The sequence below is a fragment of the Protomyctophum bolini genome (genome assembly GCF_963924005.1).
Source record: "Protomyctophum bolini genome assembly, chromosome: 15".
Lineage (NCBI taxonomy): Eukaryota > Metazoa > Chordata > Actinopteri > Myctophiformes > Myctophidae > Protomyctophum > Protomyctophum bolini.
This window is the reverse complement of record NC_137876.1, coordinates 34033580-34049843: the sequence shown is the minus strand read 5'-3', so window position 1 is coordinate 34049843 and position 16264 is coordinate 34033580. Positions and strand designations below refer to the sequence as shown.

The 16264-nt window shown below is 43.6% G+C and overlaps 1 protein-coding gene across 1 annotated transcript; it reads right to left on the bottom strand.

The window, feature by feature from the left end:
• Positions 1-9103: 9103 nt before the first annotated feature.
• Positions 9104-10859, bottom strand: ghsra (growth hormone secretagogue receptor a; the record flags this gene model as incomplete). The annotated part of the gene is made up of 2 exons (XM_080784600.1): positions 9104-9414; positions 9986-10859. The coding sequence occupies 2 exons, from the start codon at positions 10857-10859 to the stop codon at positions 9104-9106; spliced, it is 1185 nt and encodes a 394-aa protein (XP_080640726.1).
• Between the last annotated feature and the right edge of the window lie 5405 nt (positions 10860-16264).

Below are 16264 nucleotides of genomic sequence, written 5' to 3'. Positions count from 1 at the left end.
GCTATTTTATTGGTATACATAGAGGTGAGTGTGTCCGTCCCCATAACAACATAACGAACAGGCCCCTAAAGTGTTTTACTGCTGTGCCAGCTAACATATTCATCCCTATATGACTCAATCAACCTACAGTATAGTGCAGCTGTAAGTTATTTACCTGCTGCACACTGTGCGCTCTTTATAGCGTGGGTAGAATTGGCAATCAAAGTCTGTAACCTCTTCCACACAACTGAGTGTGTGGGAAGCACCACTGCAGCTCTGGAAATGTTAACTGAATTATAGTAAATATAATTTTGGGCCTACATACTTTAAGTTCAGGCACCACTAATATGCCATAACAAGCTATATTGTGGGGTTTAGGTGGCTAATAATCAATATGTACAAGATCAATAATAATCAATTAAACCAGCAGAATAATGGATCAGAATCATTGACTGTTCCTCCTGAAAGTGAGTGGATGTACAAATTCCAAGGACAGTAGTCTACTCTACATCAGTGAAGTGTGTTGCTCGACACAGCCGTAAATGTTATGTCCGCTGGCCTTGATAGCTTAGATAGATGGCTGTGGAGAGGAAATCACCAACAAACCTTTTTTGTGTACGTTTCTTTCCCCATGTGCAGCCAGGGAGAACATTGCTCTGCAAGGTGCTCCCAGTCCTCATCCATATCACTCAAGACGTAGTCATCAAACACACGTCTCTCCAATAAATGCTAACACTATAGGGGTACACTCAGTAGAGCACAAATCACCAGTAGGGGGTTGCAACTTGCACCACCTCACACAAAGTTCAAACTTAGCCTAGTTATAGCCTAAATGTCTTTTAGTAATGCATACGTCTTGACTTAAACGCCATTTAAGCTATAAATCGGCTAAGATTGAATTTAGTGTGAGGTGGTGCAACTGGCTTCGATGACTGTTTTGGGGTTTGTGTATAAAAAAGCACGGGCAGTGGGGGAAGGGCTATGATAAAGGATGCTGATTGTTAATTACTTCTGTAAATTACACACAGCCGGAGGGTAAACGGAAATCAACACCGGAATTTAAATGACAGCAGCACCATTTGTCCAAATGACATTTATATGTAGGCCGTGGAGTCCAAGGTTAGCTTTATTGTCCCTTGCAGGAAATTGGTGCAGCCAGATAATAGTAAAAAATGCAGAGGCACGGATAAAGTGCTATCTGTTCAGCAGCTGAATAGTAGCCGAGACAAAGGATAGTTTGAACCGATTAGTCTTTGTAGTGGGCACTCTCAGCCGACGACCTGAGGGCAACAGTTCAAACTCTGGAACCACATTTGAAAATACTTTTTTCAAGGGCCTCAAAAGAGAACGTGTGGTAAATCATTCAAAATTTCTCACATTTCTGAAAGATATTTTGGCATACGGTGGGTCGTACCAGGACGTCGCTCCCCGGTTGCCTGGACATGCAAATCTCAATTGAATCATCCTCCTGTCTGTGTGGATGGAATGCCAATTCACCTCTATCAGTACAAGTTCTCTTATCATCATGTCTCTTATCATCATTGATTCACCCAAACAGTTATAGACACACATACACTTGCCACTGTTGCTTCTTCTAGAGTACTCTAGAGCAGTGATACTCAACCTCAGGCCCGCGGGCCACATCAGGCCCGCGGGACCATTATGACTGGCCCACCAATGAAAATCTAAAAAAAAGAAGAAAAACAAAATCTGGAAAATGAAATAAAAATAAATAAATCTGAATGAAGTTATCTTCATTCAGATTAAAGTTATCTTCATCTTTATTATTATAAGTAATACTATTAGAGTTGTACTATTACTCGAACGAAAATAAAAGCTTGGGGGGGGGGGGGGGGGGGGAGATGCAATGCAAATGAAAGACATATACTGTGTATCCCTATTCCCTGACATAATTTTATAGCTAAACGGACAGAATTCTATTTTATTTGAATGATGAAACCCAGCTGCCATTAATAGTTGGAAATGGAAATGGAAATTGCGGAAATTGCGGAAATGGAAATTATGGAAATTGCGGAAATTGCGGAAATGGTAATTGCGGAAATTGCGGAAATTGCTCTTCACTTATAGCTATCTATTTTCAGGTAGATTGTTTTATTTTACTCAGTCAGCCATATCACTACTCATTTTTTTTAAGGAAAAAGGTCATAGCTGGGTAATCTATTTTCAGGCAAATTGTGTTTATTGTATTTTATTTTACTCAGCCATAACAATTTATTTTCTGTTAACCAACTTGTTGGCTTGCAGGCAGGCAGACAGCTACTCATAGACAGGCAGACAGACAGACAGCTACTCATGGACAATTGGACAGGCAGGAAGGCAGACAGCTACTCATAGACAGACAGACAGCTACTCATTTTCAGAGCTGTGAGCCTAGAATCCCATCTAACCCACTTGGAAGCATTTTAGAGGCAATGCCGTAAGTTGATTTCAGTTGACTTTCTGTACATCTTTGTGAATTTGTGTACATGTTTATTTGTAAGAGGAAAGTTATTTATTTAACAATGTTTGCTGCTGTTTGCAGAGCATAGTAGCCTAGAGTGCACAGGTGTAGGGCATCCTGCTAATTGCCTTGGTGTGTGTAGGTCATTTAGCTACTCACCTGCTTTCTTTTTACTGTGAAATGATGTCAATTAAGAACAAACCCTGAATGTTTGTATTGTTGTTATGTTTGCAGTTTTCACCGTCATGTCATGAGGAAGAGCAACAAAATGGTCAAATCTTACTTCGTCTCTGTCTTCATTGGCTGCGGTTTAACTTGGTGTTTAGTGACAGTTCTCTACACTGCAAGAGAACACTACAATGACTTTATGGATTATTAGAATTTTGGAAAAATTAAGATGTACAATTTTTGGTTTGATTACTTTTTGAATACTTTACTCATGGAGACATTTAAAGGAACTTTGCGTTGTATGACTTAAAAAGAGTTTGATTGTTCAATTGAATTGAATTATTGTTTGTTGTTACAGTATGCTGGTGGTGGCAGTGCAGATGAACCTCCTTCCTTTTCAACACTATGGTGGAGTTGGGAATGAAGGTGGGTTGCTTGTTGTCAGAGTGTGTCAGAGGCAGTGATATTTAAAGGCGGATCTGTAGATGACAACAGAGATCTTCCTTAATTATTGAACCTACCAGACAAGACTACGATCTTATGTGTATTACTGCACTGTCCTGATCTTGGTGCATAGAATAAGTAAATTAAGTGTGGTTCAAACAAACTTTTTATACTCTATTATCCTTGCATGACTGTATACATAACCATTTTTCTAGTAAGGCTGTGCTTGTATGTTGGTCTAGTTTGTTGGTCTGCAGGAAGCTTCTGTAACGGCCACTGTGAACAATGACCGTGGTCTTCTAATTGGGAACATCATGTTCACATGGAGAGAGACAGACGGATGCAATCCTGTCTGAGTGGTTTATGGTGCACTCTCGAGCCACATCACAGTCAACACAAACACATGTAGCAGCTAGGGAAGGGTTATTGAACTAATAGTAACAAACACCAAATTATGGAAGAAGTTGCAAAGTCCGACTTATCAGTAATGTGTTGCATGTAGGCTATGGTGTGGGGAAAGTGTCATGTAATGAAAGTGTAAAAGCAACTCAAACTGAAGCCAACAAAACAAAAGCATGCTGCCTGGACTGATTGGAGAGAGTGAGAGAACGTGTTGTTGAATAGACATCTTTGGATTCAGTCTCTTATTCCTCTGACTGCCAATCTAACCATACCACCAGAACAAACAGGGCTAACAGCCACAAGCAGAGTGCTCTGTGTGAATGTATGTATGTGCGTGCAAGTGCATAGACTACGTATTATTCTACTTGTGTGAAGTGTCAAATGTTCCCAAAAGTAGAATTGTCTAAAAATAGACACCATGAGGACAAGTTCCTGGTTCTCATCTTATTTTTAAAATAAAGTGTTGGTTCAGCTCTAAACGAATGATTAAAATGTTCACCTTGCAGCTTCCAAGTGAAGTGGGTGGTCTACTGTACTGTGGGTCGGGGTCTCAGGACGACAGGACCCCTTTGGCTCACGGACCACTTTTTATAAAAGTAAATTTTAATTATTTCATGAATGAAATGAAAAAAACCTAATCATTTCCATAAATAAACAGGAAAAGAGGTTTAAGAAGTAGCGAAAATTGCAGATCTACAAGCATTTTCACTAGTTTGGGTCCCAGGCAAGCATCTCATTTCTCTTTGGGGTCTTGAGCTAAAACGTTTGGGAACCATCGGTCTAGTCTAGAGATATATCATAGCTAAAATTCATTAAAATTATGTGCCCTTTTAAAGTAAGTGATGTGGTCTATAATAACTTGGCTGCATGGATATTGAAGCCTCGCTGGCGTGTCTGATCTTATATGTGCCCTTTTACAGGGAGTGATTGAATGGGTCTACAATAATACCTCCTCAACGTGGCTGGATATTGAAGCCTTCCTGTCCAAGTGTCTGTCTTCTCCCAAATTGACTTTTCTAAAGAAATATGAAATCAGTCAGATCTCCGCCCTCTGGGACCTCCATGAGGATAGAGTTTAATCAGATGGTACAGAAATTGCTTGTGCCCACAAAATATGATACCTTTTTATTTAATTTCAGATAAGAGATTATAATAGGAACAAAATAGCTATTTCTTAACTGATTTTAATGTCTTCGATATCAAAAAGCAGTTGTTTTGTTCCACATGAGATGCAGTGCACATCAATGAGTGTCTTGCACAAAATTCTGCATTATCATGCTGTCTTCAGGAGCTGGGATAGGGCTGGGAGAAGGAACCGGCTATACTGTAGATCAGGGGTGTCGAACTCAACTTGGGGCGAGGGCCGCATTGGTCAAAAGGTCACTTGATGGGGGCCACAACCAGTTGCGCACGCACGCTCGATGTCTCAGTCAGTCACTGCTATAATCTATCTATCTATCTGTCTATGTATGCTCAGACCCAGCCAGCCAGCCACACACACACATAGTGCTCAGACCCAGCCAGCCACACACATAGCTCCGTAAGGGAGTGGTTGCACCACTCAAAAAATCTTCAAAAAACTGAAGAGGCTACTGGAGATTGGAGAACCGGATTTGGACATGATCTGATGCAGGACAATGTCACTATGACAGAAAGAGAAGATGGGTCTGGCCACATTCATTCACCCCATAATCTCAGTGGAAATTGGGGAATATGTTGACAATAGTCGACAGCTCTGCCGATTAATAATCGATTCATTGAACCCACCCCCCATATTAATCAATATCAGATACAACTTATAAGATTTTATATTATGCACATGCCATGGTCACATAACCATTATATGTTGAGTCACAGTGCATGCAGTGGTTTGATGGTTACAGTTTTATAATCAGTTTTGATGAGTAAACCTTTGTGGAGATCTTCTCAGTTCTCATTGTATGCTAGTTCCTGCCATTCAGGATGGAAAATGAAATCCATTTGGATTTGGGGAGAAGTAGTTTCATAAGGGGCTGGTATGAAGTACTTGATATAAAGAGAACATGTTCAGTTCACTAGTCTACACTCTACTCTACACCTGCCTTCATTTGCCTTCACATTTCATCTGATTGTATGTCTGGCAGGCACTTAACAAGCGATCGTTAACTGTGTCTGTTAGAGAGAGGGGCAGAGAAGAGTGGCTTTGCTCAACTTGATTTATTCTCCACTCTGATGAAGGTACATGTTCGATATATCATGCAGCCTTACTTAATAGCCTATATTTTATATTTTATTATGCATGCGGATCACCAGTTTGACACCCCTGCTGTAGATATTACAGAAGATATTTGGGAGGATATCAGGAAATTTATAATAAAAATAAAATAATCTGTAATCGAAGAAGGGCATTGCAACTAAAAATATTACAAAGAGTGCATTTAATCACCTGGTTGTCCCCCCACCTCCCTGTGCCTTAAATGTAAAATCAATACTGCTAACCTTTGGTCCTGTCCTAATGTCCTATATGAAAAGCAGGCCGTAAGTTGTTGTGCCCTGGAGTGCGTCATCTTAATGCTCATCATAAAAATGTTTTAATTGTAACTGCATTATGCTTAATTCCGTAAGTCAAACTGTGTCGTGCAACGACATGCCAGATCTACAAGCTCTTTGTAGGTTGGCTATTTTCAGCATACGACATTTATGATGGCTGGCATAAGTGTGTGTCTATTTGAGTGAAGAACAACGTAATCTGTTCCAAAAAGGAAATAGAAGACATGAAAAGGGTGTTTTTGTTCCCCTTGTTTATTTTGACACAGCTTCAAACCCATCATTAATAACAAACAAGATACGTTTTCGGCTTTTCTACGCAGGGAAGAAGGAATAGAAGGAAAAAATGAACATCATAGGAATCCCATCACATAGGTTGCCTGTGTATAACATTATGAAGCATTTATGTACAGGTTAAGGCAAGCATACAGTAACACCAGGCTAGGAAACATAACTTTTGTTGTCCACCAGCCTATAGGCTACTTCAAAATGAGCCAAACTGTTGTTTAAATATGGACTTAAAAATGATGGCTGGATAGCACAGAAAACATGGCCACGCCGTGGCCAAACATTAGTCAGCATTTGACTGATATGATGGATAGCGTTAATTCTCCACCCTGCATAATAGTTACAAGATATTGTAGATTGGCTATTTTTGTGAGGTTGGATGCAAACGAAAAATCACTATGGAATTGTACAGTGCCAACTAGGTATAACTTGTGCCAAACTGCCAACACTTGCGACTTTTAATACGATCTCTGAAGGAGAGCTTGGAGCCAGATGATCAGTTTGTATTATGGCTCTAAGTAATTTTGCCTGAATATTGTGAACTTGAGGTATAGCCTACAGTAAATGCCAGTGAGGAGGAGTGCATCCTTTGGATATAGCTATGGTTGTAGTTTTGTATACCCTTACAGGTATTAGCCTTCAAACCATTACCTATATGTTTAGCCAACAGGTATACTATAGTTCCAGTGATTCATGGTGTGCATATTGTTTTATATTTGTTTACACCTATAGCAATGTTTTTAAGAGCATTGTTTCATGTGGACAGTGCAGGAGATTTAGAAAGCTGGACACTTGCAAAATACAATACATTCATTTTGGCAAGAAATCAGTTGGCTGATAAAGCATGTGTCTCCCAAAGACATCCGATTCCATCAACCAAAGGCCTGCAGTATAAATGACATACATCAAGTTTTGAAATGTACCACAATTTGTTCACAATGTTCAAGTTATAAATATCTGACTTTGGAACATTTCAATTAAAATATTCTTCATTTCAGTAGATGCACAGCAAAAGCCATGTTGGGCAGAGAACTCACAGCATGGACAAGAAAACTAAACATTCATAAGATGGCTAAAGAATGGGATTTTTTCTCACTTTTTATACATGGGAGTGTCTCCCATGCATAAATACATTCATTTATACAGGGGAGTGTCTCCATGCATGCATAAATACATTCATTTATACAGGGGAGTGTCTCCATGCATGCATAAATACATTCATTTATACAGGGGAGTGTCTCCAATGCATAAATACATTCATTTATACAGGGGAGTGTCTCCAATGCATAAATACATTCATTTATACAGGGGAGTGTCTCCATGCATGCATAAATACATTCATTTATACAGGGGAGTGTCTCCCATGCATAAATACATTCATTTATACAGAGGAGTGTCTCCAATGCATAAATACATTCATTTATACAGGGGAGTGTCTCCAATGCATAAATACATTCATTTATACAGGGGAGTGTCTCCAATGCATAAATACATTCTTAACACAAAGTAGTCACTCTCTATTTCACCATTTATACAGGGGAGTGTCTCCCATGCATAAATACATTCATTTATACAGAGGAGTGTCTCCCATGCCTAAATACATTCATTTATACAGAGGAGTGTCTCCAATGCATAAATACATTCATTTATACAGGGGAGTGTCTCCAATGCATAAATACATTCATTTATACAGGGGAGTGTCTCCAATGCATAAATACATTCTTAACACAAAGTAGTCACTCTCTATTTCACCATTTATACAGGGGAGTGTCTCCCATGCATAAATACATTCATTTATACAGAGGAGTGTCTCCCATGCCTAAATACATTCATTTATACAGGGGAGTGTCTCGCATGCATAAATACATTCATTTATACAGGGGAGTGTCTCCCATGCATAAATACATTCATTTATACAGGGGAGTGTCTCGCATGCATAAATACATTCATTTATACAGGGGAGTGTCTCCCATGCATAAATACATTCATTTATACAGGGGAGTGTATCCCATGCATAAATACATTCATTTATACAGGGGAGTGTCTCCCATGCATAAATACATTCATTTATACAGAGGCGTGTCTCCCATGCATAAATACATTCATTTATACAGGGGAGTGTCTCCCATGCATAAATACATTCATTTATACAGGGGAGTGTCTCCCATGCATAAATACATTCTTAACACAAAGTAGAGTCACTCTCTGCCACAGATAATACATTCTCAAAACAAAGTAATCTGTCTCCTACAAATAAATACATTGTTAATGCACAACATACATACATACACACACACACACACACACACACACACACACACACACACTGCACCTCTGCCCCTCAATGGAGTACAGAGCAGTGTCACAAGTTCTACAGTGCTTTCTTTGTCATCCAGAATGATGTACATTATAAGGCAATAATGTGTGTGTGTGTGTGTGTGTGTGTGTGTGTGTGTGTGTGTGTGTGTGTGTGTGTGTGGTTACTGTAAGCCTATACATTTAAATTGAATTTGTGCGTGTATTTCAGGCTACATTGATTTATAAAAATGCATACCATTATTCAAATGCTGTTGGAGGTGTTTGCTATTTGTTTGCTGACAGCACAAAAATGAACCTATAGCTATTCATTTAAAGTCAGAAGCAAACAATTCTCAACACTTCTTTTGGTGTACAGTGTGTGGAAAAAAGAATGGTGTGCTTTGCGCTGTCAGTTTTATGTACAAACTAAAAAGTATAGGCACGTGTTCAAATGTCCATGTCCATGATATGGCTATACTGACAGACTTTGGGGCTCAATTTCCGCGACACTGTCAAATTGAGCGTCTCTGACGGCTACTACAGACTGACGGTGGACTCCGTCCATTGCGAGCCATCTCCTTTGACGGTGCTCGCCGTGCGCCCTCGGACCGGCTGGCCGTCTGTCAGGCCGAACAGGCGCGCCGCGGCGCTCCGGTACTTCCAGGACATGGTGTTGTAGAGGATGGGGTTGATGGCGGCGCTCAGGTAGAACAGAACCACGGACACCAGGCTGCAGTACTCTGACAGCACGGAGAGCAGCGGGGACGGCGCGTCCAGCGAGCGGAACTGCAGGTAGCGGCCCACGTGGAACGGCAGCCAGCACAGAACGAACGCCAACACCACCACGACTGGAGAGAGAGAGAGAGAGGGGGGGGGGGGTCATTAATGTTAAGTGTGGCGTTTTGACAAAAATGTAGTTAATTTATAGGCCTCGAACTTAATTGAACTCACCTTACCTGAATAACCTCAGAGATGTGTATCGAGTCTGACAAACTCGATAAAAGAAATCTCAAACTCTGATAGTCTTTGTCCAAGACCAATAGGCTAACCCTATATACGATATTGTCTGATGAGGAATGGAATATTCGGTGATGCCCGTTAATTTGGTGCTTCATCATACTATTTTACCATGCCTCATTAGTAACAAACTAAAACGCCTTTTCTAAATTATTATTATGATTATAATTATTTATGCTTCAATCATTCACTACCATGCCTGAATAATCAGTGATGTGCATGTTATATCCCTGTGTCCAACCGTGCGTAATGTGTGCGTAAAAAGCGAGGGTTTTAGTTTTGTTCCAAATGAAACAATTAAACCAGGTAGCATGCTTTGATGAGAGTCAGTTGACACTGGCTGCAATTTGGCTCAAGAGGAGCCGAAAGTCACCAAAGAAATGTATGTGAATGATTATTTACCCAACATCTTGATGGTCTGTCTGTTGCTCTTGTCGCGGTGAGCCACGCAGGACCTGATGTTGGTCTCGCGGTGTCTCTGCCAGAGACGGCGGCCTATGAGACTGTAGAGCACCGTCAGACAGAACACCGGCATGAAGAAGAACACGGAGCTCAGCCACACCATGGCGCCCATCAGCCCCGACTCCACGGCGTAGTGCGTCATCTTACACTCCCTGGTGTCTTCGATCTCCGCCGAATAATAGCCTGCACCGGACCCGTTATTAACCCCCGAGCTGCTGTTAATCTGCGGCGGCGGTCCCACGGGGTCCTGCTCCACTCCTACCAATACAAATACGGGCCCGGCGCTCAGCAGAGAGACCACCCACAGCAGAAAGATGAGGACTCGCACGCGCTTCTTGGTGACCAGGGCCTTGGCCTTCAGCGGGAAGCAGATGGCCAGGTAGCGCTCCACCGACAGCGCGGTGATGCTCAGGATGGTCGAGTAGGTGCACGACTCGGAGACGAACTGGAAGAGCTTGCAGAGCGCGTCGCCGAAGCGCCACGGCCTGTACCTCCACATGCGGTAGAGGTCCGGCGGCATGCACAGGAAGATGAGCAGGTCGGACACGGCCATGCTGCACAGGTACAGGTTGGTGGTGGTGCGCATGTCGCGGTACTTGCTGACCACCAGGATGGTCATGACGTTCCCGGACACCCCGACCAGAAAGAGCAGCGTGCACGCGACGGTGATGGCCGCGAGGAGTGGGATGGAGTAGTAGCTGAGCGGAGGGACCTCCGGTTCCCCGTCCCACGTGGCGTTGTTCTGTAGGGTCTCCTCCTCCCAGCTGCAGTTAACGGAGACTAGGCACTCCGAGCGGTTGGACCAAGGGGGCATGCTGTCTGTCGTCGCACCTTCATCCGCGGGGCCACGGCTGGCCCTGGACAGTGTAAGGCACCCCGGCCGGGTCTGTCTGGGGCTCCTCACGCCATCTATCACCCTCTTAAGCTTCCATACATCACCATGATCTCGACAGAGCGCTGAAGCGCAACGGTTGCCACGCCGTGCGTAAAAGATGCTGATAGAATTTTGCGTAACCTCGAGTATTGATGGAGAAGAAGAATAAGCAAAATGCAACCTTGAGTAGAGGACTCTGAAAAGGTCATGCAATACTCCACTGACATATGTAGTCTTCCCCAGAGCCTGACTGTCATAAACAATAGTCTCTTTTAATTAAAACCCTGTTCGAAGCATCCGCTTGACGCGGACCGCGAGGGCAGCGCAGTGCTCGTTGTAAATGCACTTGTCCTAGAGTAGGCTACGCGTATATTGTTTAACAATTAGCATAAAGATAGACATCATGTTAAAAAGCTTTCAGGTCAGCCGAAATTTGCGCAGAGGCGTATATTCCAATTTAAACAAATCAACAACAAAGCGCAGGCATCCGTTGGGCTTCCTCTAAAAAGTATAATGTCCGATGGTAAAAATTTAGACCAGAGACATATTGTATCCAGCATCTTCGATGTTTGTCAGAGCCATAGTACAGTGGTTGGTTTTTAAAGAAATCTGTTAGAGTTTTCACGCGCAATGTCCGATATCATGGTGTTCTCTCTCCAGCAGCAGCAGAGCGCGCAACTCCTTTGCGCGTCAGACAAAAACAAAGCGGGTAACCACTAACCAGAGATGAGTGGCAACCCAGCAGCATGTGACGGCGGTGAGTCAGACAGGCTTGTAATGTAGTAATGCGCCAGCCGTGCCGACGTAAACATGTAAACAAAGACCAGCCCATGCAGGCCATGCGTAAAAACAATGTCCCAGGGGGTGGGAATTTGGATAGGAACCAACTTCTTCAGTCAAGTCCAAAGCTAAAGGTGTGCGTTCAGTCAATATAACCAGCTGGGATGTGTATACACGCATTACGCATAAAGCTATGGTTTATAGTGATGCTGCAGCTGTAGTGGGTTTGTGGGTGAGGTGGGGGTCTCTAGGGAGGTTGGTGCTGCAACGCCACCTGCAGGTGATGGATTTGTGCGTGCGTGCGTGTGTGTGTGTGTGTGTGTGTGTGTGTGCGTGCGTGCGTGCGTGCGAGTGAGCGAGCGAGCGAGAGAGAGAGAGAGAGAGAGAGAGAGAGACTAAAAAAAATAAACTAAAGAAAGAACTAACTAAAGAAAAAGATTTATACATATTGGAGAGAGAGAGATGTCTGTCTGTGTGTGTTTGTTTGCACGCGTGTGCAGAATGCGCACCAACAAGGGATCTAGCTATTACATTCAGAGTTCAGACACTCACTTTCCAAGGTCCAGGAATAAATTGCCAGTTACAATAAAAGTCCATTTTAGTGTGAAAAGAAAGGCAATCACAGAAACAGCACTGTCAGCCAGCCAAAGGTTTTCAAGGCTCCCCCAGCCTTGCGGAAGATGAAAAGTAGCAGTCTCAGTGTAATCTAGACCTGCATTTATTTTACCACTTTCCCGTTCATTTTAACCTTCCTGGAGGCTATAGGTGATTGGACTTATAATATTATTATATTCGTACCAGTCACAGAAAAGTGATTTTCAGTTATCAGTATGAAAATCTATTATAGCAACTCTTGCTCACAGATTCATTAGATGAAGTAGAAATTATTGCTATATAGGTAGCCCTAAAGTCTAAACTTTCAGTCACAGGGAACTTCAAACTTAATTGCCTGCCTCACAATACCTTTTGTTATTGGTTAAACTTCCATGTGGTCCTAATGTATTAACGGTCAGAACGTATTCATTTTAACATCTGGCCATTTGTTCATGTTTACCAAGAGATGTTATTCTGACCATTGAATCATCCTGAGAGAGAGAGAGAGAGAGAGAGAGAGAGAGAGAGAGAGAGAGAGATATGGTGTGTCAGGAACAGGACATCCAATGGATAATACAACCACCATATAGACTGCCATTGCCAATCCTAGAGGGAGAGAACACAAGGTGCATTCAGGCCAATTGCTTCATTCACATCCCCTGTCTGTCTGAGAGATCACCTTACACTGCAACAGGTACGTAGTGCCTGTGGCTCTGTGTGTGTGTGTGTGTGTGTGTGTGTGTGTGTGTGTGTGTGTGTGTGTGTGTGTGTGTGTGTGTGTGTGTGTGTGTGTGTGTGTGTGTGTGTGTGTGTGTGTGTGTGTGTGTGTGTGTGTGTGTGTGCGTGCGTGTGTGTGTATAACTGCACTGTCTGCACATGAGAGAGAGAGTTGGATGGATTGCAAGAAAACACTCGGCATGTGCAAACAACAACCGGCAGTTCTGCAAACATAATGCTAATGTTGTCTCCAGTACAAAGTGCGTGACATCATGTTTACGACCACTGAATCCCTCTCACACAGTGACAGGACAGACAGCTCAGGGCACAGTGCTGTCAGACCATTCAGTTGCCGATCAGTCTGTCTGGTAACATATTTTTTCACTGCATCAGGTATGTAACCCATCTTGTGTGCCATGCTGTTGTATTTATAGGCATACTATACTATACTATACTATACTATACTATACTATACTATACTATACTATACTATACTATACTATATACTGTACTGTACTGTAGCCTACTGTACTGTACTGGTGTGTGTGTGTGTGTGTGTGTGTGTGTGTGTGTGTGTGTGTGTGTGTGTGTGTGTGTGTGTGTGTGTGTGTGTGTGTGTGTGTGTGTTGGTGGGGGGTGTGTGTGTTTGAATACTCATATGTTTGATATTTTAACCACTTAAACCCCTGTAGACTTAATAAACTGCACCTCAGTTGGCTCTGTACCTGGACTGCTTTTTCCCTGTTTACACTAAATCTCTCTGTCAATAGAAGATCAATCTACAAGCTCTCAACGCTTCACTATGGGACGTTGTGAGCTTGTATATTGGATATGTTTTGGCTATGTTTCCCCCAAAACATGGATGCTGGGGGTTCAAGTATAGTCTAATTGCTTCAGTTAATCCTCTTCTGCAATGATATGAATCTGCTTTCTTCTTCTTAATTCTTCTTCTTCTTCTTCAGTTACAAACAGAATGGGAAAACTGAAAGTACAAGATCTTTCCAGAACATGAGAATATATGAAGCACACAGCAAGGATTATTTTACTTTGTATGTTGAAAAGTATTCTTTTTATGATTCAATAGAATGTAGGAGGTGGTATAAAGGTCTGACCGTGGATACTCATTATTTGTACACAAAGTTAATTTCCCAAGGTTGAATCTTTCTTAAGTATTTACTGCTATTCTGTATGTATGCAATAGAATAGCAATTCTGTATGTATGCAATATATATATACTGTACTGTACTGTATATTGTGGGAGGTCGGGTGGGAAATACAACTCAGAGTGCAGTTTCAGGGGTTAGACACACGATGGCGCCCCTTGCTTTATTTCTCCAACAGGTTCAAACAAAGTCAGTTTTCACAAACAGAACTCAGACAGTAATATTCTTTGCATGAGGTCCCGGCTCCGAGGCGGGAGTCGTCACTGCAGAGGATGAGAGGGGATGTTAGCATACGGTCAGAGCACAAGGTAAGTACAAAGTTGGGGCCTGAGACACCCGGTCTAGGCAGTCTACCAACTGGACCTTTGTATAACTCTTTCTCTTCTTCTTTTCCAGGTTCCAGAGGAGGCCAGGAGGCTCCCCCGGAGGTAGGTAAGGGGGTGCGTATCTTTCTCTATCCACAAGGCACAGAAGAGTACTTTAGAGTAGAAGTACTCGGATACGGGGTGGTGAGTAATTAGAGTAAAAGTACTTGGTATGGTACCGGGCGGGGATGGTACGGAGGGCCCCTTAGGCTCGGCCAACAGGAAGATACACAAGCATTTATATTCTTATCTCTCTCTATCTACTGGGTGGCCGTGTCGGTACGACAACGGCAGTCAGGGGGTTAACACAAAGTAAGCGCTCTAGTTTCTAACGGTCTTCTTTCACCGGGCCTGGCGGCGCAAGCCAACTTAAAGTCTCTTCAAGGGTGAAATAAACATAACACGGGCCCGTCTTCTTTCACAGGGTGTACGTGACACTTTATCTAGAGCCTGCTAGCTTCCATTAGTCTCTACGGGGTTATCTTCATTCAACAATCTTCAGTGTACAACACCACGGTGACACTCTTCATTCACAGTCTTCATTTAGCATCGACAGGGTGACTTCCTTCATTCACAATCTTCGTTATTATCCTTAGCTGCTCATTTGCCACTATGAGTGCCTCTTCTTAATAACACGGGTGATAGATAGTGAACGGTTTGTCTTACTGCGACCTTATGGAGCTGTGGGGCTGCCGTTTCCATACGGGGGTCCCGTCTTCCGCACTCGTCCCCGATACGAGCCAGGTGGGTCTCCAGTATGCATGCGGCTCTCCGTGTATACTTGTCTATGGGGGGCACACGCTCCTGCGTGTGCTTCCAGCCCCACTCCTACAAGCCTGGTGATGTGAGAATATAAGAGAGCAATTGAGTGGTGATACAAACAATCAAACAATAAACATAGTCCATACGTGAGAGTCCATAAGTGAGAGGAGTGTGGACTTACCATCCAACGCCGAGTGGACGGCATATGCTGCGCGAGCGTCTGTGTGTAGCAGGGATCTGATACTGCTAGGTGCGCAGGCTGTTTATAAAGGGCGCGGCTGACAGGCTGCGGCTGTCCTTAATTGCTAACCAGGGCGGCGGCCGGAATGAGGCGCAGCTGATTTAGAATTGCTCTGGGATAATACACTGAGTCTATGACCCGGCCATGGGCGTGCCTGGTTGTCATGGTAACTCGCCCCTCCCCCTGAGGTGAGACCTGACAGACTCCACACACTCCCCCCCTAAGTTTCTTGCTACCGCAAGGAGCTTGACTACTTCCCTCGTCTTCGTACAGTCTTGAGAGCGCGTCCGCGTGTTTCATCTTGGTCCCGGGCCGGTGCTCTATCTCGAACTTGTAGCTCTGGAGCTCGACGAACCAGCGGGTGACACGGTCGTTGCGGTCTTTGTTCGCCGCCATCCACTTGAGTGGCGCGTGGTCGGTCACGAGGGTGAACTGTCTGCCCCATAAGTAGTACCGGAGGTGATGGATGGCCCATTTCACGGCCAGGCACTCCTTCTCGACAGTGGAGTAGTTACGCTCGTGCTTCAGCAGCTTCCTGCTGATGTACAGTACGGGATGCTCATCTCCGTCTAGCGGCTGGGACAGGACAGCGCCGACCCCGGTGTTGGACGCATCCGTGGCGAGGATGAAGGGCCTTGTGAAGTCCGGCGCCACGAGCACCGGCTCGCTGCACAGGGCGGTCTTCAACGTGCGGAAGGCTTCGTCCGCCTCGTCCGTCCACTG